This window comes from Arvicanthis niloticus, chromosome 1 (genome assembly GCF_011762505.2).
Source record: "Arvicanthis niloticus isolate mArvNil1 chromosome 1, mArvNil1.pat.X, whole genome shotgun sequence".
In the NCBI taxonomy this organism is placed as follows: Eukaryota; Metazoa; Chordata; class Mammalia; order Rodentia; family Muridae; genus Arvicanthis; species Arvicanthis niloticus.
In genome coordinates, this window is record NC_047658.1 from 75,072,414 (window position 1) to 75,095,880 (window position 23,467).

Sequence of the window (23,467 nt, forward strand, 5' to 3'; positions counted from 1 at the left end):
AAACAGAGGAGAGGATATGAGAGAGATATGTGGAGGGAGGGAAAACTGTAGTTGAGATGTACTGTATGAGAGAAAAATAAAATACAAAAAAAAATTGAAATGTATAATTAAGAAGAAATAGAGGATGGAAGGAAAGAAAGAAAGAAAGAAAGAAAGAAAGAAAGAAAGAAAGAAAGGAATGATGGAAGGAAAGAAGGGAAGGAGAGTATCCAGATTCTGTATCATTGAACTCAAGGGTTTTCTCATCCAGATGACTTATTTTTATATTTATGTCTACCCTCTTAAATTTATAAACATCTATCACTTGTTATTCTGCTAATATAATTTCTATTTAATTTCAGAAATTATTACAATTAGTATAAAAATAAATGCCAGAAATGTAACATGAGTTATATTTTCATGTCTACTTCCCACCCTCTATAAAGGTGCATGGAATATAAAGTATATCTTCAAAATACAATTGCCAAATGCATATACAAATGACACAAATTAACTTCATTGCAAGAAATATAATCTCCTATTTGTGAGAGATTGCTGTTCCATTGGGTATTTTTTTGGACAAATACTATAACACTTACTTTGTTTAATTTCCATATTGTGTATGAGTTAGAAAAGAATTGCTATCCTGTTGCTTCTTTCCTTTTTCCTTCCCAAACATCCTCCCTTACTTCCTTTCTGATTCTCCCTTCTTCCATTTGCAAATAAGATCTTTCCCCTTCTATTTTTCATTGCAGTTTTCTTTCCAGGGTCTATTAAGATCCTCTCTTTTAAATCATCAATAAGATGGAACACATAAAAATGATATGAAAAGAAAAAAAGAAAGTAAAAGAATGGCATAAAACAAGAAAAACCTTGGAAAAAATTCCTTCTCTCAATATCGCTGTCATTCTTAACACACTCACATTGCCATCTCAAAGCTAAGTACTGATTTTTGTAATTTTTATACTAATTTATTTTTATTTTGATAGCATCTTCAAAATGCTATCTTGAAGTTATTCTCCTGAGAGCCCCTTTGACATCCTTGTTTCTCAGGCTGTATATGATGGGGTTCAGCATTGGGGTCACTGCTGAGTAGAACACCGAAATCATTTTATCCTTTTCATTCATTATCTTGGAATTTGGTCTCATGTACGCAAATATTGCTGATCCATAGAAGAGACCAACAACAATGAGGTGGGAGCCACAGGTGGAGAAGACCTTGAGCCTTCCCTCCCCAGACTGCATCTGGATCACAGTGGAGATGATGTTCCAGTAGGAGGTGAGGATGAGGGAGACAGGTGCTAGGAGGATTACTACACCCATTGCAAAGATGGCCATTTCTGTGCTATAAGTATCTGCTGAAGCCAGCTTCAGGAGGGCAGGAGGTTCACAGAAAAAGTGGTTAATGACATTGTTTCCTCGATAAGGAAGACGCAATGTGAATGTAGCATCTACCAGTGACACAAGTGCACCACTGGCCCAGGACCCTGCAGCTAGCTGGATACATACCCAGTGTGTCATGATGGTGGAGTAGTGCAGAGGCTTGCACACAGCCACATAGCGGTCATAGGACATCACTGCTAGAAGTGCACAATCTGTACACCCTACCAGAAGTAACATGACTAATTGTATGGAGCAACCAGTAAAAGAAATGCTCTTCCTCTTCACCAGGAAGTGGACAAGCACCTGGGGCACTGTGGTAGTAGAAAAGCAGAGATCAGCAAAGGACAGGTTTCTAAGGAAAAAGTACATGGGGGTGTGGAGTCTGGGGTCTGAGTGGATGAGCACGATGATCAGCAGGTTTCCCAGCACAGTGAGCAGGTAGATGAGGAGGAAGAGGAAGAAGAGCAGGACTTGTGTTTGTGGGTCCTGTGAGAGGCCCAGGAAGATGAATTCTGTCACAGAGGTTCTGTTGTCTTCACCCATGAATGGTTGTCTCTGTAGAAGAGCATCAAGGAAAGAAACACATACATCAGTTGTTTCAGAACATCTGAATGACTTAAGTATTTTAATCACACTCCCAACATTGCAGTATGTATTTAAGTCTGAGTTTTAGCTTGCTTTGTATCTTGACAGTCAGTTTGAAGCCTTCTCTTATTAGATTTTGTAATAGCACTATTATGAAACAATCCTTCTCAATGTGTGCAGCCATTGGCCAGAACCTCTGTTGACTCATGTCCTGCAGAAAACCATAGTGTTGCTCAAAGTCCCCCTGGCCTTTTACCTAGGGTTCTAGGTAAAGAAACTGGTGTGTCTGTAAACCAGGTTAGATTTCCACACTATAAAGTGATGACATTTATAAAAACTCATTTTTCTTATAGTTACAAGTATATAATAGTGTAACACTTGGGCAAAGAAATACAACCCATAGAGATGTCTGTAATCATTTTCTTTGCCCAACACTTCTATCATTTACTTTTACTTTGAAGAGAGTACTGGAGTGTTGAGAACCACACTACCCCACGTTGGGGACCAAAATGTCTTGGACCGCTCTGTCAATGTTGGAACCAGCACTGCCAAAAGCCTTGGGGGAAAAATTGTTAGAGCCTGCACTGCCCCAGGCTGTTCCAGTCTGCTGGTCAGCAAGAGAGAGTGACAGGATGGACGGGAAGAATGGAGACCAGAGTGTGATTCAATCCCGTTTATTCTTCAGTCTCTCTTCTTCTCTCCAAGTCCCAAGTCTTGAGTTCCTAGTCCCTAGTTCCCAGTCCCTAGTGCCTCCAAGTTCCATGTTTCCAGTTCCAACTTCTAGTCTCAAGTCTCATCCAAGTACAAGTGTCTAATCCTAGTTCTCTTTCCAAGTCTTGAGTGTCTAATAATAGTTGCCTGTCTTGAGTCTCAGGTGCCTACTTATTTCTTCTGTCTGCCTCTCGCCTTTTATATGTCTCACTTCTAAGCCATACCTTTAAGTCATGCTTTTAAGTCATGCCCTTAGGTCTTATCTCTAAATTACACCTTTAAGTCTCACACACCCAAGGGAAAATCCTGGGTATCTAAAACAAGATGTTATCAGAGTGTGCTCAGCTGTTGTAGGCTATTGTAAACAAGTCTCTTGTCAGGGTATATGGCTCAAGATGGCTCCAAGGATGATAGCTGCCTTCTGTTGGCTCCCCACACTGGAGAATATTAAAAGTAGCTGCCTCTTGCAAGGTTTTACTCAGTAATATATTTTTAACAAACCCAATATGTGCTGCATATACTTTCTTCTCCTTTTGCGCAAAATCTTTTGATAAAACAAAAACAAAAGCAAAACACACAAACATAATGTAATGGGTGCCTCTAACAGCCAGTAATTACCAGTTTCTGTTACTTTCACTTTTTAAAATTGAATTTTTTCTCTTATTTTATGAACCTTATAAAAACTTGGAAATGAGAAGCACCACACACGGAGACTAACAATAACCAAAGACTACACATCAAATAAGTTTTAACTACCAGAAAGGCTACCGTAAAGTTTAAAAGAGGACACAAAGCTAATTGTTCTAGGTGTAGCTTTGTTGAGGATCTTTCATTTTTGGTCGTACCTAAGACATATCCAATAGTGAAGGTGAAAACACAATGTGAAAGTCCACTGATTCAAAGTGCTATTCAAATTCTCTTCAGGGACACATAAGATGACTATTATTCACAGTGGAAAGACAAAACAAGACATTAGAGGATTAATAATCTGGCTTCTCTAATGACAATTGTTCTGTATCCTGCAATTTTGAATGAACAAAATACAGTTGAGAGCTAATACAGCCAAGTCATGGTGAGAGATTTCTGTATTTGAAGACAGATGTTTGGAATCACCTAAGTTAACAGAAAAATAAATATGATTCGAGTTGAAAAACATGTAAAGCACTATTAAACAAGCATTAGTGTGTAAACATAATGTGTAAAAAAGAACAGGAGAGGTGACAAGCAATAGTGTATGGATGTGATATGTGAAAAAGAACAGGAGAGGCATAGGATTCATACTTAATGAGATAATATCTGAAAATTTTACATGTCTTAAAAGAGATGTGAACTTCTAGATTCATCAGACTCATGGGATCCAAATTGATTCAAATCCAGTTATAAGAACACTAAATGACAAACATCACCACAAACAAAAAAGGAATCCTCATGAGACTACAACAGCAATCAGTGAGAATAGCTTAACAACCTGGGACTCTACTTAGTTTGGGCTGTACACATGTCCCTCCTTAATAATGTACTTTATGGCCTGGTTATCATTGTCTGCATGTACTATTCACACACACACACACACACACACACACACACACACACACACACACACACACACACCGTTCCAAACAATGTTTTTTGAAAGCTGTTAGCAACCTCAGACCCTCTTCCACATCAAGCTTCATAAGCACTAATGAACAATAGGGTGTTTCTCCTCATTTTGATGACCATCAAACATAGACTCTAAACAGCTGTGCACCATTCATGTACAGGTACCTGGAAAGGTGGCTAATCCAGGCTGAGCTGATTTAGGGTGCATGAACAATAAGGCAAATTACATTCTAAAGTGAACTTTTATAGACAACCTTCTAATTTCAATGTTTTGCCAATGCTTAATTTGGCATGTATGTGATTACAATTAGATATACTGTAGGAAGGGACAAAGGCTTACATAATCCAAATCTGACAATCATAATAGAGATGTACCAATAACAGAGTCCAACTTTCGAACACATAAAAGAAACCTGAGTCCCCTTGAGACCTCTCACTCCTGTGGCGTGTGGCCATTCTTGGCAGGGTATTTCTTTCAGTTCTGTACTATCATTTTGATTTTTAATGAAGTACCTTATTATTGTGCTAATCTGTGTGCACTTATTTTAAATAAGTGAATTTTGAATAAGCTTCCATTAACTCTGAAAACATTCAATCCAGATGCCAAACATCATTATCAAAATAAACAACAAATAAACGGATGCTGTGTTCAGATAGAGAAGAAAGGGGGAAAAGAAATTAAAAAAAAACAAAAAAACAAAAAACAAGCCGGGCAGTGGTGGCGCATGCCTTTAGTCCCAGCACTTGGGAGGCAGAAGCAGGTGGATTTCTGAGTTCGAGGCCAGCCTGGTCTACACAGAGTGAGTTCCAGGACAGCCAGAGCTACACAGAGAAACCCTGTCTCGAAAAAAACAAAAACAAAAACAAAAACAAAAAAAAACAAAACAAAACAAAACAAAAAAAAAACAACAGCAGCAAAACAAAAATCTGCCAGGCAAGAAAACTATATTGTATCAGTTTTCCATTGCCATGAAAAAAAATACCTGAGATAATCAGCTTGAAAGGAGGAAGTTTTATTCTGGATCAGGTTTCAGTCCATGGTTCTTGGTCCTGCTGCTTTGGGCCTCTAGCAACACTGTTTATATAGTGAGAGGCCACAGCAACTGCTCATGTGTACATATATAGTTGATCACACAGAATTTGAGAGTACAATAGTGCTTATCAGAGTCTGGGAAATAGAAACATACAGAAGAATTGGTTAACACGTATAGATATATAATTAAGTCGTCTGAGCAAGTTCTGGGTTTTTATAGTATAGTTATGCAACTACAGTAATAATTAGTTATGTATTTCAAAACATCTAGAAAATAGGATTTTGAATTTTCCTCATTAAAATAAGAATTTGAGGGGATGAATGTATCAGTTACCTTCATTTGGTCATTTTATTATATGTATCTTTCAAATAAAATATAAAAATTAAAATTTAAGATGGATGTATAGAAAAGCCCTATGTGCCAAGATATAAAATATCATAAGTATAGATATGTTGTTCTTATTTGATGTAATTATACTGTAAGCAGACTCAAAATATTTGGCCAAGAAATAAAGAGTTGAAACAGATTTTAGTACAAATGTAAACTTACTATAATATATGCATGCAGTGATGACTCAGCTTTTAAAACACTTCTGTACTCTGCAAAATTACATTGCTACCTGTCTTTGGTTTATGTATTTATCTATCTATTTATGCAGTATTTGCTAGTAAAAGCTTTCTTCACTATACCAAAACTAAAGAATAAAGATAAAATTTTAAAATGCTAATAACTCTGATAGTTAAAATTTTTATTTTTATGCAGCAGATGCTAGTTTGAAAAATAAAAATGGAGAAACTGTATCTTGAGAGGAAAATTTAAAAGAGATCATATGCTTTTTATTATTCCCAAGCCATAGAAATTTCCTGAAATCAGTAATTGAAGCATATAGTTCATTAGACACTATTGCTGATGACAAGAAGTACTTGCTGACAGAAGCCTGGTATAGCTGTCCCCTGAGAAGCTCTGCCAGAGCCTGACCAATACAGATGTGGATGTACACAGCCAAATGTTGTACTGAGTGTGGGGGCCCCAATGGAGAAGTTAGTGCAAGGACTGAAGGAGCTGAAGGGGTTTGCAAACTCATAGAAGAACAACAATATAAACCAACCAGACCCCCCCCCCAAAGCTCTCAGGCACTAAACTACCAACCAAAAAGTACACAAGGTGTACCCATGGCTCCAGCTGGATATGTATCAGAGGATTGCCTTATCTGGCATCACTAGGAGGGGAACCCCTTGGTCCTGTGGAGGCTTGATGACCCAGAAGAGGGGAATGTTAGGGCACTGAGGCAGGAGTGGGTGGGCAGGTGGGGGAGCACCCTCATAAAGGCAGGAGGGAGGATGGGATGGGGGCTTGTGGAAGGGACACTGGGAAGAGGGATAACATTTGAAATGTAACTAAATAAAATAACCAATAAAAATGGAAAAAATAATTAAGAGCTGGAAGATAGGGGAAAAAAGGAAAGTTATACAAACTGCAATCCCCACCAACAAAAATAGATAAGACTAAGCAATAAGCATGCATGAAACAAGCATGTGAAAACAAGTTGATATTTTAGTTTGCTTTTTAGACGAAAGTTAAATTGCACTAATATTCAGATTCAATGAACTAGGAAGATAGCAGATTAAGGGGAAAGCATTCAGGCATACCCTAAAACTGGGTATTAGTCAGAACTTTATTCTCCTCACTGGGATGATGTGATTCCCCTCTCCTCTAAGAATATTATTTGTGTGGTTTCCAGAGGCAGAGCAAACAGGTACTTCCCACAGTAGGTCAGTCAAGTTAAATCTGTGTGAGCTTTCATGTGAAATCACTTCTCTAAACACACATCTCTGCCTGCTAGGATTTCTTGGGCTGAAACTCCCTAGACCCTAGGCTAGATGATATCCAGTGAGTTATGAGTATGAACTTACAACTCCCACCTACACTTGCAGGGCTTTCTAGATGGACTGCTTCTTCATGATTGTGAAACAGTCATTTAGTTTATTTCTATCACCCATTTCCCAGTATCACCTAATGTAACAAAGAAATGTAATCAAAGTCAGTTGAAATAACAAGGACAGACTCATGACAATGCACAGCACGTTCATATAGTCACTGTGAGTGATAAAGGAAGCTGTGGATGGCTGAAACCTGGAACTCTGGCTTAGGAGTAGAAAAGTCTTGACTGAGAAACCCCAGGATCACCATGTTAAAGAGAATTTATGAACTCATTGTCAACTTAGAGGGGTGGTTCAGTTCACCTGAGAACAGAGACAGTAACACATCTTCAGATTTCACACAGCTTCTGTGGTGATGCCTGTTCCCACTTCTATCTCCAGGTAAGTAGGGTCAGGTTGTACCCAGTCCTGCCAGCTTTGAATGCCCAAACCCAAGTGGGTAAGAAGAATAAGAAAGGAACCCCTAAAATGCATGGTCTGGTACAGGAAGAGACAGAAGAAATTCTGGGAGTAGCTTTTAGAGCTATGAAGAGGCAATGGATATGCATAGTATTTATAGGCATTACAGTAGCTTCAGCCAGCAGCCTACCAGCTCCAGAACAACTGTGGAGCACAGTTTCTGAAGAGCACTCATTCTCTTTCAAAGCCAAATGGGAAAGAGTGAAGCAAATTCCTCTGGCATGAACCAAATAAAGAACAGACTTCTTGAAAGGAGTAACTCCCCCTCAGCATTTTCCCCAATCTCACCTGGAGAAGGAATGACAAAGAAAGGTACAATTTTTTTTTGCAGCCTTGATATCCACAGCCTACCAGGCAACCTTCATTTCTGTTCCCCAAATAAGTGGCGGCTGGTGCATCAAATGCAGATCTTACACTAGCCTAATCCAGTGAGTACTGTTCTATGAAGAGTCACAGTTAGAAATCTACTAAAAAACCACCAGCCTGGGTCTGGAGGACTTTCCTCCAGGAAGTCTTCAAACCTGAGGTCCTAAGGGCTGTTCTAATAAGAGAACTCCCTGAAGTAATCAGTACTGTTAATTTTGTAAACCTTTTGACAATAAGAAATCCCACAGGCATTGAGAAAACAATGATCTGTGGCTGGCAATACACCTTAGTGTTAGAGTGTTTGCCTAACATGTGTAAGGCCTTGGTTCAATCCCCAGAAGCAAAATGGTGAAAACAATGATCTGAAACAGAATTACCTAAAACTCATCTGAGGTTCAGTATTTTAATAATGGGTGTCAGACTACCCTATGGACTTTTGAGGTTTCTAAGCCTTTGCCTTAGTGTTCAGGTTATAAGTCTTAGTTCTGAGGACAGTGTGAAGTGTGGCTGATAAAGGAACAGCTGTCACTGAGACACTGAAGGCGTCTGTTCCAGGAGTGGACACCAAAATCATTGGGCCATACAAATCTTCATACCAATTAAATGATATTTACACATAGCCTATATACAGTCTGCCATATATTTTCAACCATCTATAGATTGGCTACGATGCCTAAAGTATCTTCATAGGCTCAGTATAGACCTATATACTTGTGGGCTTATTAAAAGGTCACACTCTTTAACCTAGAATTTGCAGTTCTCCTACTTTAGCCTCCCTAGTGGCAGAAAAATATTTTTGTAAGAAGAGATATATACTTTTTTATTCACAACTATTTGCATCCTTCAATGCAGAGTCTGTAGATACAAAGAGCTGACTTATTGTTCATCAACTGGATTATATTCTGAAAACTACTATCAGAAGATTCAAAACCCTTGTCTGTGCTCATACTCAAAACATTTTACTTATGCAATCTGGAGAGGTGGTTCAGCGGGTAAGAACACTTGCTGCTCTTCCAGAGGATCCAGGTTGGATTCCTAGAACCCACTCTGTGGCAAACCTAGTTCCAGGCGATCTGATGCCCTCTTTTGGTCTCTAGGAGCATCAGGCACACTCATGGCACATAGGCATACAGGTAGACAAACACCCATACACACAAAATTTAAAAAATAAATCAGTATTTTTAAAGCTAAAAGAAAATCATTCTAATTCTTCTAGCTAAATGAAATTATATTATAGAAAAATGGAAGCATGTGTATATTCATGTGTGCGTGTGTAGACTAGCTTACAATATAATAGACTCTGTTGTGTTGTTTTTATTAAAGGAAGTCTGTTCCTGGAAATAATAGCAAGAATTGACAAGCAGACTTAAGATAAAAGATCTCTGTACAAAGGCAAAGACAGCTACATAAAGAGACTGTTATAAAACATGAGAAACTTTTTTGTTTACCTTTAAGATTTAAAAATGGTTTGCTCTGTTAGCATAAGCATTCTTCAAACAGGTTGTCTCTGTGACACTGGCTTCCTACACACTGTGTGTTCACCTGACCGTTGCTACACAGTAATTGCCAATCTAAGATCTAACTGAAGCTTTGCAATGTTATTTAAGCATTGTCTTTGGTCTCTGATTTTCTTAGCCTGATGACTGCTCCAATTTTCTATTCGTGATCAGTTTTTATAAACAGTGTGATTCACAGACATGTCTTCATTCCAGCTTTGTGATGTCATTACTATAAAAAATTTTAAATACTTCTAGTTACAGAGAAGTAGTTAGCAGTTTGTGAAAGGTGCCATCTCTGAGGTTATATTGGTTAGCACTGTGTGGAGCTTTGGTTTTTAGCACACAAGCAGACATGTAAGATGAGCTTGAGGAAGTGTTGTATCACAGTTACACATCCCAGGTTTTCCTTCAGTATCACATTGGCTGAAAACCCAGCCAACTTCTAAGTCATAAAAAAAGAAAATAAACAACACATTATCCTCACTCTTTGAAAGCTGAACACATAACTTTTTTGTCTCTATATGCTTGGGTGTGACTACACTGAAAGGGAACTTGCAAAGCAAGTCATCCCTCCCTGTGTTGCACAATATATATTTCAGATAATCTGTTCATTGTGGGACAATTATTGCCATTTTTTAAAAATTTCTAGGTTTAGCATGTAACAAATTTTAAGGTTGGAAAGATCAGGATTAGTGCCCTACTATTCCCCAGAATAGTAGCAATGTTACAAATTGAATTCAGTGCAAGTTTGTCTTCAAGGACATTCATAAGTTCATGTTAGATAGCCCTCTTACTTATGGCCCATATTGAGAATTTTTATATAGAATCATTCTTATCTCAAAACTGTTTTATAGTTTAGGCTTTTCCAAGCAGTGATAATCATTGTAAGAAAACAACTGTTACTTCCTGTCACTCCCTACATGCTGGAACCTTATGTGAGAACAGTGATCACAGAATCTAGAATTGAACCAGGGTGTCTCCAGACTACATGTGTAACTTGACATTTTACCTATCCTAATAGTCTCCATTAATATTTCTTTTTATAATCCCATTGTCTCCTTTGATAGAAAAGACAGCAGAAACTCAAGGGCTGAAAGTGCCTAGTTGTTGCTATAACTATGAAGCTATCAGAGACATGAATCAGAGTTGTAAATCAAGAAAGAGCTAATAAAAATTAAACCTATAAGGGTGTTTTCAAATACCTGCTTTGGTGTTTGGTAAAGAGTGCTATGTAGAATTATTGCATAGTGTTTCTTGATTCTGAATGAAAGGAAGATAAGCATTTAGATGTTTAATCAAAAGTTATCCATATCTCCTCCAAATATGCTTCAAAATTCTAAAACATCAATAAAATCATTGCTTATTAAATGTTGAAAATAAAGATGTTATATAAGTAATCAAATGCTTTCAGAAAATCTTATTGTGCCCTTGGACTACAATGAGAAAATGAGGCTTTTTGGCTTGTTTGAGAATTTCATTAATTCATATAAAATGTTCTGTAAAATCCACTAGTTCCTTCCCCCCTCATTCCTTCCATGCTTTCCCCCATGCTTGCTTTTTCCTTCCAACTTCATGTGGTTCTCTCCCCGCCTCGTTCTCCCTCCCCTTCTCTCTCCTCTCTCTTCTTTCTCTCTTTTCTTTCTCCCTCCCTCTCAAAATTTAAAACAAAAAGTAATAATGAGTCTGCTTAGTGTTTCCTTTTCTATGTTGGTTTAGAAACATCTACCAGGGCCTGGGTAAGTTTGAAAGGCCCTATCCCATCCATTCTCCTGCTCCCAGGATTCATCAATTGCCAACAGTTCTATGCTGAGGATAGGACTACAAGACTCTGCCCATCCATGACAGGATTTTTCACTCACTTGGTCTTGTGCACATAGTCCCAGTCACTGTAGATTTATATGTGCAATTGTTATGTCTAGCAAACACTGGTTCCATGCAGACATCCACTATCCGTGGTTCTTATCATCTTTCTGCCTCCTCTTCCACAATGGTCTCTGAGAATTATCTTGAGGACATATAATTAAATATCCCATTTATAATGAGCTCTGCATAAGCAGATTGTTTATTTTGAACATTTTACAATATATTGCATTTGATAACTTCAGTTATAAATTGTTATAAAACTCACTCATCTTAAAGTCATTCATAACACAGAAGTATCAATATACAAATAAGTTTTAATTCTTGTGCTTTAGATATATTAAGAAGTTACATTTTAATAGATTTTTCAAAATCTTAATTGTGGAGAGCCAGGCTGGCCCAAAGCTTTCTCAGAGACCCTGATGAAAATACAACAGAAATTTTTATCTTTGTGTTCTTGTCCAGGACTTAACTTGGCAAGGCTAGTCTGGGGCTGGAGCTGGTGCCTCACAGTCATTAAGGCTCTGGCTTCTGGGATCCTAACTCTTTCCCCTTGTCTGTGGTTATTATTCCTAAGGCATATGTGTCTGAGGTCTCCTGTGCCAACATCGACTGGCTTAGCTTTCAGGGACTTTGGTCATTTCTCACCCTGCAAATTGTATATAAGATGTAATTCCTTTTATTTTATTTATTTACATTTCAAATGTTGTCCCTCTTCTTCTGGAGACTCCATTGTGTGCTTTCCCTGGAGATGCTATTCTCCATGAAATGATGACAGAGTAGAAAATTGAAAATTGTTCTCAAGATATCTTTCTTCATGTTGGTAGTGTATAGCAGTCAAAATATTTGGGACAATAAAATCTCTAATGAAGTATGTGGCTAAAAAAAGATGTAGTTCCTTGTGGTTGTTCTTGTTGTTGGTTTTACCCCTTTTATTAAAAATGGAATCTTTTCTCATACCATATATCCTGATTACAATTACCCCTCCCTTCTTTACCTCCCAGGTTCTTCCCACATACCCTCCCATCCAGATCTACTATGGTGCAATACCATATGACCTCTTTGGTCATGCAAAACATTTGTGACCACTGAATCTGGAAAAGATAGAAGTCAATATGGCAAATTTGAAGTTCAAAATTCCCCTTTTATTTTCCCCTCTTCCACCTTATTTTTACCCACAATCACTTTGTTTTCATATATGGTAAGAGATTATCACAAAATGAGAGGCTAATTCAATTATTACAAAGTGTTTTTGAGTTCTTCCCACTTTGTGAAAAAGGTGGAGTGGGTCCTAAAATGAGCTGCAATGTTTTTTCATGAGGAGAATTCTTACAATGAGCTCCGTGGTAGAAAGGTGGTACACGACAGGAAGACATATGTAAGCCTAAAACAAGAAGCATAGAAGACTGGATGTGTCTGTGCCACCACAGTCCTTCCAGGAGAAATGACCAACTAGAGAAGGAAATTTGCAACAATAGGATGACTCTAGCTTACATTGTCATGGCTTTTGAGACCAAGGATGGAGACAAGTAGTGTCCTTAGACACCAACCAAGTGTAGGCTTCATTTCACTTCAGCCTAGAATTGAACTGTTAATGAAGTATAGTGAATGAAATATTATTTTATTTTCTTTGAAGGGAAGGGAATGTTACATCTGGAACTCTAGTAAGAACCTAGAGACTATCTCATCCACACTGTGCCTGCCCTGTGTTACATATAGTACTACAGGGGCCAACTGAGCTCACAGAGAAAATGTGTCAGCCATTGTAGTCTACTTTCCATAGAGGAGATCATAAAAATAATAATACAATTATTTCTATCCACCTGCATAGGAAAGGAGAACTTGTCCAGGGAGGGGCTGCTATGGTATTTAGAGTGGACAGATTTCTCGAAACAGTTCTGATGAAGAAAGCTGCTTCTCAATCTTAGTTCTCTAGAACCAATAATCAGTCTTGGTATGAGGAATGTGGGAAATATTAAAGATGTGTTCTGGATGAAAAATAAACCTTTTTTCTGTAGCAGCAGATCCACTACTGAGAGTTGACTTGACTATCAGGATACTTTGCCTATTTGGTTTTCAGACAAGATCTTAATCTTGTTTTGGGCTGGCCAAGAATCCTTATATAGTCCAGGCTTGCCTAAACTGTAAATATCATTCTGCATTCATCTCATGAATACTTAGATTATGGGTTTGTGCCATTATAACCAGTTATAGAAGTAGTTTGCTTATCTATGGATTAAAACTATAATCAGCAAAGATGGCTATGAATAATGGTAGGGTAGTATGAGTTTGATAAATACCTGTAAGGTTTAAAGCTAAAAGAAATGTCCCATGGCGGAATTAGATTGGTTCATAAAAGTTGCAGTTTGTAGAATTTTCTCACTATTTTAAATTTATTTTGTTTTACTTTATTTTATTTACTATTAATAGGAAAGTTGTCACAAATTAAGTGAGCCACATCCACAAATAATAATTGTGGACAAGATTGCAGAAACATTCTTTGGTACACATGACTGAACTTTACTCTCAGATTAGAGATAGTTCACAACAAAAGGTGTTTAAGACACTGATGGACTTCAGAATAGCCTATACTTCTGATTACCTCCTGTATTCTTCTATCTTATCTCTCTTTTAACTACTTTCTTTAATGCCTCTTTCACATCCTTGTTCCTTAGACTATAAATGAATGGGTTCATCATGGATGTTACTACTGAGTAGAATACCGAGATTACCTTATCCTTTTCATTCATTTTCTTTGAGTTTGGCTGCATGTAGGTAAATATTGTTGAGGCATAGAAGAAGATAACAACAATGAAGTGTGAACTGCAGGTAGAGAAGACCTTGAGCCTCCCCTCACCTGATTGTATTTGAACCACAGTGGAGATAATATTCCAGTAGGAGAAAATGATAAGAGAGACAGGACCTAGGAGAATTATTATACCCATTGCAAATATGACCATTTCAGCTGTGTAGGTGTCTTCTGAAGCCAGCTTTAAGAGTGCAGGAGGCTCACAAAAGTAATGATTGATTAGGTTTGGTCCCTGGTATGGCAAGCATAAAGTAAATGAGGTATCTACTACAGACACAAATATTCCACTAGCCCAGGATCCTCCAACTAGCAAAACACAAACCCTATGTGTCATGATAGTGGAATAGTGCAGGGGCTTGCAGACAGCTATGTAGCGGTCATATGACATGACTGCCAGAAGAGAGCTTTCTGTACACCCCATAATGAGGAAAAGAAACATTTGTACTGAGCACCCAACAAATGAAATGGTCTTTCTGACACCTAGAAAGTGGACTAGCATCTTTGGAACAATGGTTGTGGAGAAACAGAGATCATTCAATGACAGAATTTTTAGAAAGAAGTACATTGGTGTATGAAGTCGGGAGTCAACATGAATGAGGAGTATGATGAGCAGGTTCCCCAACACAGTGATCAGGTAGATGATGAGAAATACCACAAACAGCAGGATCTGTGTCTGATGATCTGAAGAGAGGCCCAGCAAGATGAACTCAGTCACATACGTGTGGTTTAGTTTGCCCATGGATGTTACTCCCACAAATCAGCATACACAGACAGAACAATCAAATGTTGAATATGATGGTCAAATCCAGACAGTAAAAATGCCATGGGAAGAAAAAAATTGGTTAAAAAATCATTGAAATTATTTTTTCTGCATAGGTATACTGCTCCTAAAGCAAGCTGATTGATAGGTACATTGAAAACAAGACCATTCTCAGAAATCCTTGATGACAGCGCTATTATCTATGGAGCCATTGTTCAAACCTTGTGTGAATAATTTCAGAAAACGTCTTCAGATAGATTCCATGTTGTTAATCTAACATGAAAAATTACACATTGTGATAAATATTAAGATCATGTATCAAAGGTACAAATATATTATATGGATTTGGAAAACAATAAAGAATCCTTCCTTTGATGAGAAAGTTCTAGTGTTACTTTCCAGTTTACTTATAACAAAGAATAAGTTAGCCTTGATCTAATAAAATATCAGATGCCAATAATCATCTTCTCCATTTTCTTTTAATGGAATTCTCTATTATCTTCTCCAGTAACACTCCCTCAAAGAGGAATTACAAAGCTATAGCCTTGTTATAGTGTATAAACAAATGGAAGACGTATGATCAAAATTAGGCAGTATCATATAACGGTTCTTTCATGAAGTCCAGAGTCATAAGAACTGTCTGAAAAGGACAATGTTTTATGTGTCCTAATAGTACTTGGCATCATTCATGCTGCAACTTGGCAGACTGCAATTGATAGATGTGTGCACTGGCAGGAAACCAGGCATTGGTGAAGTATTCAGAAGCCAGGCAGGATACACAGTCACTATAGTTTGGTGTATATCTGCAACAATCAGTGTGATGACTGGATACAAGATAAAGGATAAGTGACCAGAAAGGAGTACAGAAAGTAAGTGATGGAACATGAAGATGGAGTGGGTATTCCTAGGGAAAAAAATCAAGTACCCATGTTAGAATGCTCTTTAGAGGGGCTGGAGAGATGACTCAGTGGTTAAGAGCACTGACTGCTCTTCCAGAGGTCCTGAGTTCAATCCCCAGCAACTACATGGTAGCTCACAACCATTTGTAATAGGATCCAATGCCCTCTTTTGGTGTGTCTGAAGACAATGGTGTACTCACATATATAAAATAAATAAATCTTTTTTAAAAATGCTCTTCAAGCCGAGCGGTAGTGGAGCATGCCTTTAATCCCAGCACTTAGGAGGCAGAGGCAGGCAGATTTCTGAGTTCGAGGCCAGCCTGGTTTACAGAGTGAGTTCCAGGACAGCCAGGGCTATACAGAGAAACCCTGTCCCAAAAAAAAAAAAAAAAAAAAACCAACAAACAAAAACAACAAAAAATACTTTTCAACAGTGTTATCAGGAACAAAAGTCAATCCTACTGTCCGGACCATATTAAAATAGGAAAAATCAGAAACTGCAGGCATATTTGTGTTTACACATATAAACCTCAATCAATAATCAAAATAATCTTTTGATACATGCTTTTTAAACTGTTGTTTACAATATATTCATTGGTAATTAAATATAGTTTGTTAACATTAGTATGTCTTAATTAAAATAAAAAGAAAATACTGACTCTTGCAATTACATAACCATAGTTTCAAGGAAATATTTCCTTCAGTATGTGAGTGCATTTTTAAATATACATTTGGGTATACTGTAAAATGTATTTTTATTAAAGTTAATAATAGTTTAATTTAATGACAAAATAATAATATAATAATAAAATAATTTAATAATAAAGATTAAGAAAACTTTAAAAAGAATATTTTATAAGTCCAAAATGATTAAGACTATCAATCAATGCTTCGTTGCTGATCCCATTTTTCAATAGTTTTAATAAGTGACTTTGCCATGTTCTAATATGGTGAGTTTTTATGCAGTGAGTGGTATTCATTCCCCTGTATAATTTGGTAAATGTTAACATGCACATTCATTAAATATTAGTAATTATACATTCATAAACATATGACCATAACGTGTCTCTAAGGTTTTTCAAGTTAATAAACCTATCTTAATTCTAACATTCCATATGTCTGCATTTCTTGGCATGAAATAAATTTTCAAAAATCTCAACTAGCTGAATGAAAAAATGAACAAGTGCATGACTTAATAAGATTCTCCTTAATACTGTCATTTATATACATGTGCACTCAAATATTCCAAGAACTACTTGACCTATTTAAAGCATAATATACAATTTTGAAGGCATAGCTTATGTTTCTCAGAAATAAGTTGTTTCTCTAGAATTGGGAAATCATTTGATGAGGAGAACCACAAGTTAATAACACTTGTGTGTATACCTATTGTATATATGGAAAGATTCACTGGCAGCTGTTCGGGTTAAGGTGGAAATGAGCCATCAATTGCAGTAAGTGTCTTTTTCTTGTTCTAGCTCCAGGTAGAGTATATCATTCTCTGCACACTGTTCTACTGGTGCCTACAGAACCAACACAAATCAATGCTCTCCAGCTTTGGCCTCTTCCCACTTGCCAGAGTAATTAACTATACACAGATGAAGCTCTACTATATGCTGCAAGCAATACCCCCATAATTCCAAGGGGCTTTGCTAAGAACAGATCATGAGAACAGCAAAAGAGGGAGAAAATACCACTGTGGATAAGACTGGATACTCAATGAGCAGTAAGATACTAGTGGAGAAAAATGATTAGTTGTTTTTTAATGGACTCATTTGCTTTCTTGGGGCAATTTTAGAACCAGAAGGGGTGCACTTTAAAAAGCTAAGATTTCTAAGGTTAAGGATTCTAAAGAAGATGAGAGAAACGAAAAACATTCTCTCCCAAGTACACCATGGGTTGAAATGAGGTTTTGGCCTTCTCTTGGGATAGACTCAAGGTTTCTGAGGTTGAGGGTTATCTTGTTTCCTTCAGGATCATCCTCCTTGGTCACAGAAACAACTATCTTCTTACCCAGCAGCCTGAAGAAGAGCAAGCACAGATGCAGGGACCTCACACTGAGTACATTAGATGTCTAGATTTCTTAGCTGCAGATTGGAGTTAGGGCCCAGTGATTCTTAGGCATCTCTTGTGGCAGCTGGAATGGAAGCAGGCACTGCAGTAGACCCCATTACCAGCTGCTGTTGGCTAGTGTAGATGCACGGCTTCCAGGCACCAGCACTTACCTCAACTCTTTCTCTGAGAAGAGTTCTTTTAAGATTGAGGTCTTGAGAGAGGATGCAAACAATATTCCCTGGGGCGACTCTTGGCAATAACAATAGCTCACTTTATTACCTTCACACACAATGAGATGCCTTGGGACATTTTTTTTCTTGATTTGTAGCCACAGATTAAATTGTACAAGTCTATTTTCCAATTTTCTGTAAACATCGCAAAAATTTTGTATGCTCTGCATCTCACAGTGACCCAATAGTCCCTCCTCTATGTATGGCAGCAAAATGAATTTGAAGTACATATAAGGAGAGATCTCAACATGTCAACATTTCTGTATTGATAGAAAAATGTAAATTTGCATTTTTTAATGGTTCACTAGTAAAATGTTCAAAAATATTGTTTATCTGAAAATGTCATAGATACTGTTATATTCTTTTAGCTGGTATATAAAAATATGACAAATAAAATCTGTTTTTTATTCTGGTATGATTTACCGAAATTGACTATGTGCTCTTTTTATCAATTTCACTTCTTTTATATGAATCTTTTCTATATTTATTACTAAATGTCTCACATCTACCTCTTTTTATTACTTTTTTTGCAGTCCAGTCATTACCCTCCTGCTGGTCAGCCCTCCCAAGGTTCCTTATCCCATTCTTCTTCCCCACTGTCTCCTAGAGGATGTCCTCAACCCCCAACCCCCAAGCCTCCCCATTCCTTAGGGCCTCAAGTCTCTCAAGGGTTAGATGCCCCTGCTCTCACTGAGATCAGACCAGGCAGTCCTCTGCTCTATATGTGTCAGGGACCTCATACCAGCTAATATGCTGCCTGGTTGGTGACTCAGTGTATGAGCGATCTCAGGATTCCAGGATAGTTGAGACTGCTCGGCTTCATACAGGGTAGCCCTCCTCCTCAGCTTCTTCCAGCCTTTCCCTAATTCAACCATGATCTGATTTTGGACCATTGGTTGAGTGTAAGTATCTGCTTCTGTCTCAGTCAGCTGTTGTTGGACATCTTGGAGGGCAACCATGCTAGGCTTCTGTCTGTAAGCACACCATAGCATCAGTAATAGTGTCAGGGCTTGGAACCTCTTCTTGAGTTGGATCCCAATTTGGACGAGTCACTGGACCTCCTTTCCCTCAGTCTTGTTTCCATTTTTAATCCCTGCAGTTCTTTTAGGCAGGATCAATTCTGGATCAGAGTTTTTGACTGTGGGATGGCAACCCTGTCCCTCAACTTGGTGTCCTGCCTTTCTACTGAAGGTGAACTACAAAAATTTAAGAAATAGAAAATTTAAACATAAAAAAAATAGTCTCTTTATATGCTGTCTGCACAAGTCACTTCAACTTTAAGGACACAAATCACAAAAATGAAGAGATAACATGCTCCATCCATAAAAACATACATCAAGGGCTGGCCTTACCCCCTTGCTTCTGCAATGTGACCCAGATTGATCAACTCAGCTACCACCCAGGTCCAAATCCATAGCTTTGAGTTGTTCCACCCCAACATCTACTCCATCTGTGAACTGCTGGAGTAGGTAACGATGCCAGTCCTGCAAAATCAGAGCTTCAGGATCTCCATGACCCTGAGCAACAGCAAACTAACAAGAGTTGTCTCAGTGAGGGTCCAGGTTGAAGCCAGAGGCCTTCAACCAGACCAACACTCATTGCAGTGAACATTTGCATGTAAAGCTGCTTAGGCAAAAGGATAGACTGTATGACACACTAAAGCTTTTAATGTCACTACAACCAACAAACATGTGATAGCGAAGCAGGAAAGGTGGAGGAGCAGTGTGTTATGTCCAGAACTAAAGATACAGTAGCTTTGACGGGTGTAAGAGAAGGCTGTGAGTGATAGAGGAACAGGTGGTCCACCAGTACAGTCAGCAGGATGGTGGGCAGCAGCCCAGAGCTTCTGTGGACTCAGCCCAAAACAAGCTTCCCAGGCAGATGGCTCTGAACAGCAACAGAATGTTCAATATAAAGAATGGTTTATTTACTGGATTGTACCTTCTTGAAATGTTAGAAGCCATCTAGGAAAGGCTGCAGAAAGCAAGTGATTTTCCTGGAGATGGCCCACCCTTTTGCGTGGCTGTGAGACAGGCACAGCGCCAGAGACTTCATCCCAGGTTTGCTTCTCACTGCTGATATACCTCTCCTGCCATTATCACATAGCCTAATGATTCCTGGGCATCAGACTACTCTATTGGGCAAATTTACAGCAGATCAACATGAAGATGAACTTTCATGAATTAATACTGTTTAGATGAATTAATGATTTTATAGAATTCAAATAATTTTAGGAAGAAAGTTTAAGGAGATGGTTTTAGTTGTTTTGCCAGAAAGATATAATAAAGTTATAATCAAGAATATGAATGTACCCTCTCCTCATATAATAATAAGAAGAGGCTATATAATAATAAGGAATACAATGAGTTTTCATAAATTACACTAAGAAAAGACATAGTCCTGGGACAGATTTGTGATCAAGAAAAAACATTAATTCTAGGTCAGATCCAAGGATGAAGCCACAGGGGTGCACTATGATAAAACAAGGCCATGTGAAACTTTTACTTTGAACTCATGATGAGCTTACAGAATGAAACACTGCTTTGAATTTGCCATGGACATCCTTCTGTAACAACCCTTTTGTGTAATATTTTATCTATGAGGTAATTTTATTAAAAAAAAAAAAAAAAAACTTTACGCCTAAGAAGGTATAAATTTCCAGAGAATAGAAATAAAGTGTGGCTTTGGAGGCTCTGCTCCAACCACCAAATGTATACATGTATACATGTCTGTCTGACTCTATGTATGTGTACACATACAATTGTAGGTATATGTGTATATATATAAGTCTGCATGTGCATTTGTGAAATTCAAGAAAAAGATGGTTGGGCCTGGCCAGTGTGTGTGTGTGTGTGTGTGTGTGTGTGTGTGTGTGTGTGTGTATGTGTGTATGTATGTATGTATGCCTGACTTTCTTCTTTTCTTCATTTTCTTTTCTCTCTGGCTCATGAAGTGTTAACAAACTCTGAGCCTCTTGCCTAGCCAGTGAGCATTCCTTGAGCGAGAAAGAAAAGAGCCCAGGTAACTAAGCTTTTTTTCTAAATCCTCTGCTACCATCAGCAGGAGTTAAATTGCCCAAATCCAGTGGCTTTTGGTGACAAAATAAAAAAGAGTTAAGGAAAGGTATAATTGCCAAATGTAATCATCCATTGCCCCTACAATCACTGATGCCACCCTCCTTCCTTCCTTCCTTCCTTCCTTCCTTCCTTCCTTCCTTCCTTGGAGAACTATATGCCCAGCTGGACCTCAACATTGAAAGACCTCCATAATCTATACTTCTCCTGTAGGCCATGTCAGTCCAAGACCCATGCTTCGGCAGAGAAACATGTTGATGATGTTGATAATGTGAGCCATACTGCTACTGGAGACCAAGTGAAGGTCCTTAGCACATGCTGATGCTGGAGACCACGTGGATGTTTGAGGTCCATGCTATTGTCAGAAACCATGTAGAAACCCAGGATCAACCCTATCACTGTAAAGGACAAGGAAGCTCCTCTTGCAGTGTTATCAATGACTGTAGACACACAGTTGAGAAAGGGGAGCACAGAACGCTCCTGTGACAGCTCACCTGTACCATACCCCACTCCCTCAAAAAGTAACAGCCAAAAAAGAAAGCCATCAAAGATAACAACTAAAAATTGTGATAAAAATGCTGAAGTGTAGCTCTCTACAACTGATGACTTCTGGCAGGGGTGTAGGTGGAGAAGGACTCAGATTTCCTTAGGAGACTGGCCACAAGGAATTTGACTATGTTCCAATGAGTATATGGACAGCACAAAATGTCCTTGTTCTTTCTTTCTTTACTTTACTAGAGTATCATTTAGTGAATGGGAAAGTAGAGTATTTCCTGAAGTGGAAGGAGTTCACAGATGCTGATAATACTTGGGAACCAGAAGAAAAATTAGATCATCCAGAATTAAGTGAAGCATTTCTTAATTCTCAAAAAGCTGGTAAAGAAAAATATGGTACAGAAAGAAAATTATTATCTGACAGTGAATCAGATAATGGCAAATCAAAGAAGAAAAGAGATGTTACTGACAATCCAATGGGCTTTGTCAGAGGTCTTGATCCTGAATGAGTAATTGGGAGCCACAGACAGCTGTGGAGAATTAATGTTTCTCATGAAATGGAAGGACTCAGATGAGGCTGACTTGGTGCTGGTAAAGGAGGCAAATATGTAGTGCCCTCATGTCATCACCTTCTGTGAGGAGTGGCTGACTTGGCTTTCTTGCCCCAAAAATGAAGCACAAGAATTGTTTGCATTTTTGCGCATATATATATATATATATATATATATATATATATATATATATGAAATCTGAATCTTGGGTTTTTAATTACTAGTGTGGAAAAAATTTATTCTAATGAAAATCAAGATTGATATGCTGGTTTTGAAAGTATTGATAGTAGATGGAATATTTTGGGGTTTTGTTATACATCAAAAGACACTGAATCCTATGAGCAAGTAAGAGCTTTCTGTAGTTGATTTCTTTAACAATAGAATACTTGATACCAGGTTGTATTTCCTAAGCTTGGAAGAACAGCTTTGCTCTTTTTTTCTTTTTTCTTATTGGATATTATATTTACATTTCAGATTTTATTCCCTTACCCCATTTCCCCCACCACCCAAAAACCGCCTATCTCATATGCCCTCCTCCTGCTTCTATGAGGATGTGTCCCCATCTACCACCCACACTCCCACCTCCCCACCCTCGAATTCCCCCCTACTGGGTGTTTAGCCTTCATGGGACCAACGATCTCCTCTCCCACCTATGCCCAACAAGGCCATCTTCCTCTACATATACAGATGGAGTCATGGGTTCCTAACTATGTGCTCCCAGGCTGGTGGATTAGATTCTGGGGAGCTCTAGTTGGTTGGTATTGTTGCTCTCCTCATGGGGCCACAAAGCCTTTCAGCTCCTTCAGTCTTCTCTCTAACTTCTCCATTGGGAACCCCTTGATCAGATCAGTGGTTAGCTGTGAGAATCTGCCTCTGAATATGTCAGACTCTGGCAGACCTCTAAGGAGACAGCAACATCAGGCTCTAGTCAGCATGCACCTCCTGACATCCATATCAGTGTCTGCCTTTGGTGACTGCACATGGGATAGATGGAATGGTCTCCAGATGGCCCCTTCTTCAGTTTCTGTCCCACACTTTGTCTCAATATTTGCTCCCTTGAGTATTTTGTTACTCCTTCTAAGTAGGACTGAGGCATCCACACTTGGTCTTCCTTCTTCATGAGCTTCATGTGGTCTGTGAGTTGAATCTTGGCTATTTCAAGATGTTGGGCTAATA

The 23,467-nt window shown here is 38.3% G+C and overlaps 2 protein-coding genes across 2 annotated transcripts; both read right to left on the reverse strand.

Moving 5' to 3' along the window:
- Positions 1-349: 349 nt before the first annotated feature.
- On the reverse strand, positions 350-8,190 carry LOC117723159 (olfactory receptor 2D3-like). The gene is made up of 3 exons (XM_034522610.2): positions 7,982-8,190; positions 5,244-5,428; positions 350-1,917 (listed from the first exon to the last, which is right to left on the reverse strand). Exon 3 carries the CDS (start codon positions 1,903-1,905, stop codon positions 982-984), a length of 924 nt encoding a protein of 307 aa, XP_034378501.1. The 5' UTR covers positions 1,906-1,917; positions 5,244-5,428; positions 7,982-8,190; the 3' UTR covers positions 350-981.
- A 4,828-nt stretch (positions 8,191-13,018) lies between these two features.
- Positions 13,019-18,091, reverse strand: LOC117723149 (olfactory receptor 2D3-like). The gene is made up of 2 exons (XM_076916944.1): positions 17,900-18,091; positions 13,019-15,891 (listed from the first exon to the last, which is right to left on the reverse strand). Exon 2 carries the CDS (start codon positions 14,964-14,966, stop codon positions 14,034-14,036), a length of 933 nt encoding a protein of 310 aa, XP_076773059.1. The 5' UTR covers positions 14,967-15,891; positions 17,900-18,091; the 3' UTR covers positions 13,019-14,033.
- Positions 18,092-23,467: the final 5,376 nt, after the last annotated feature.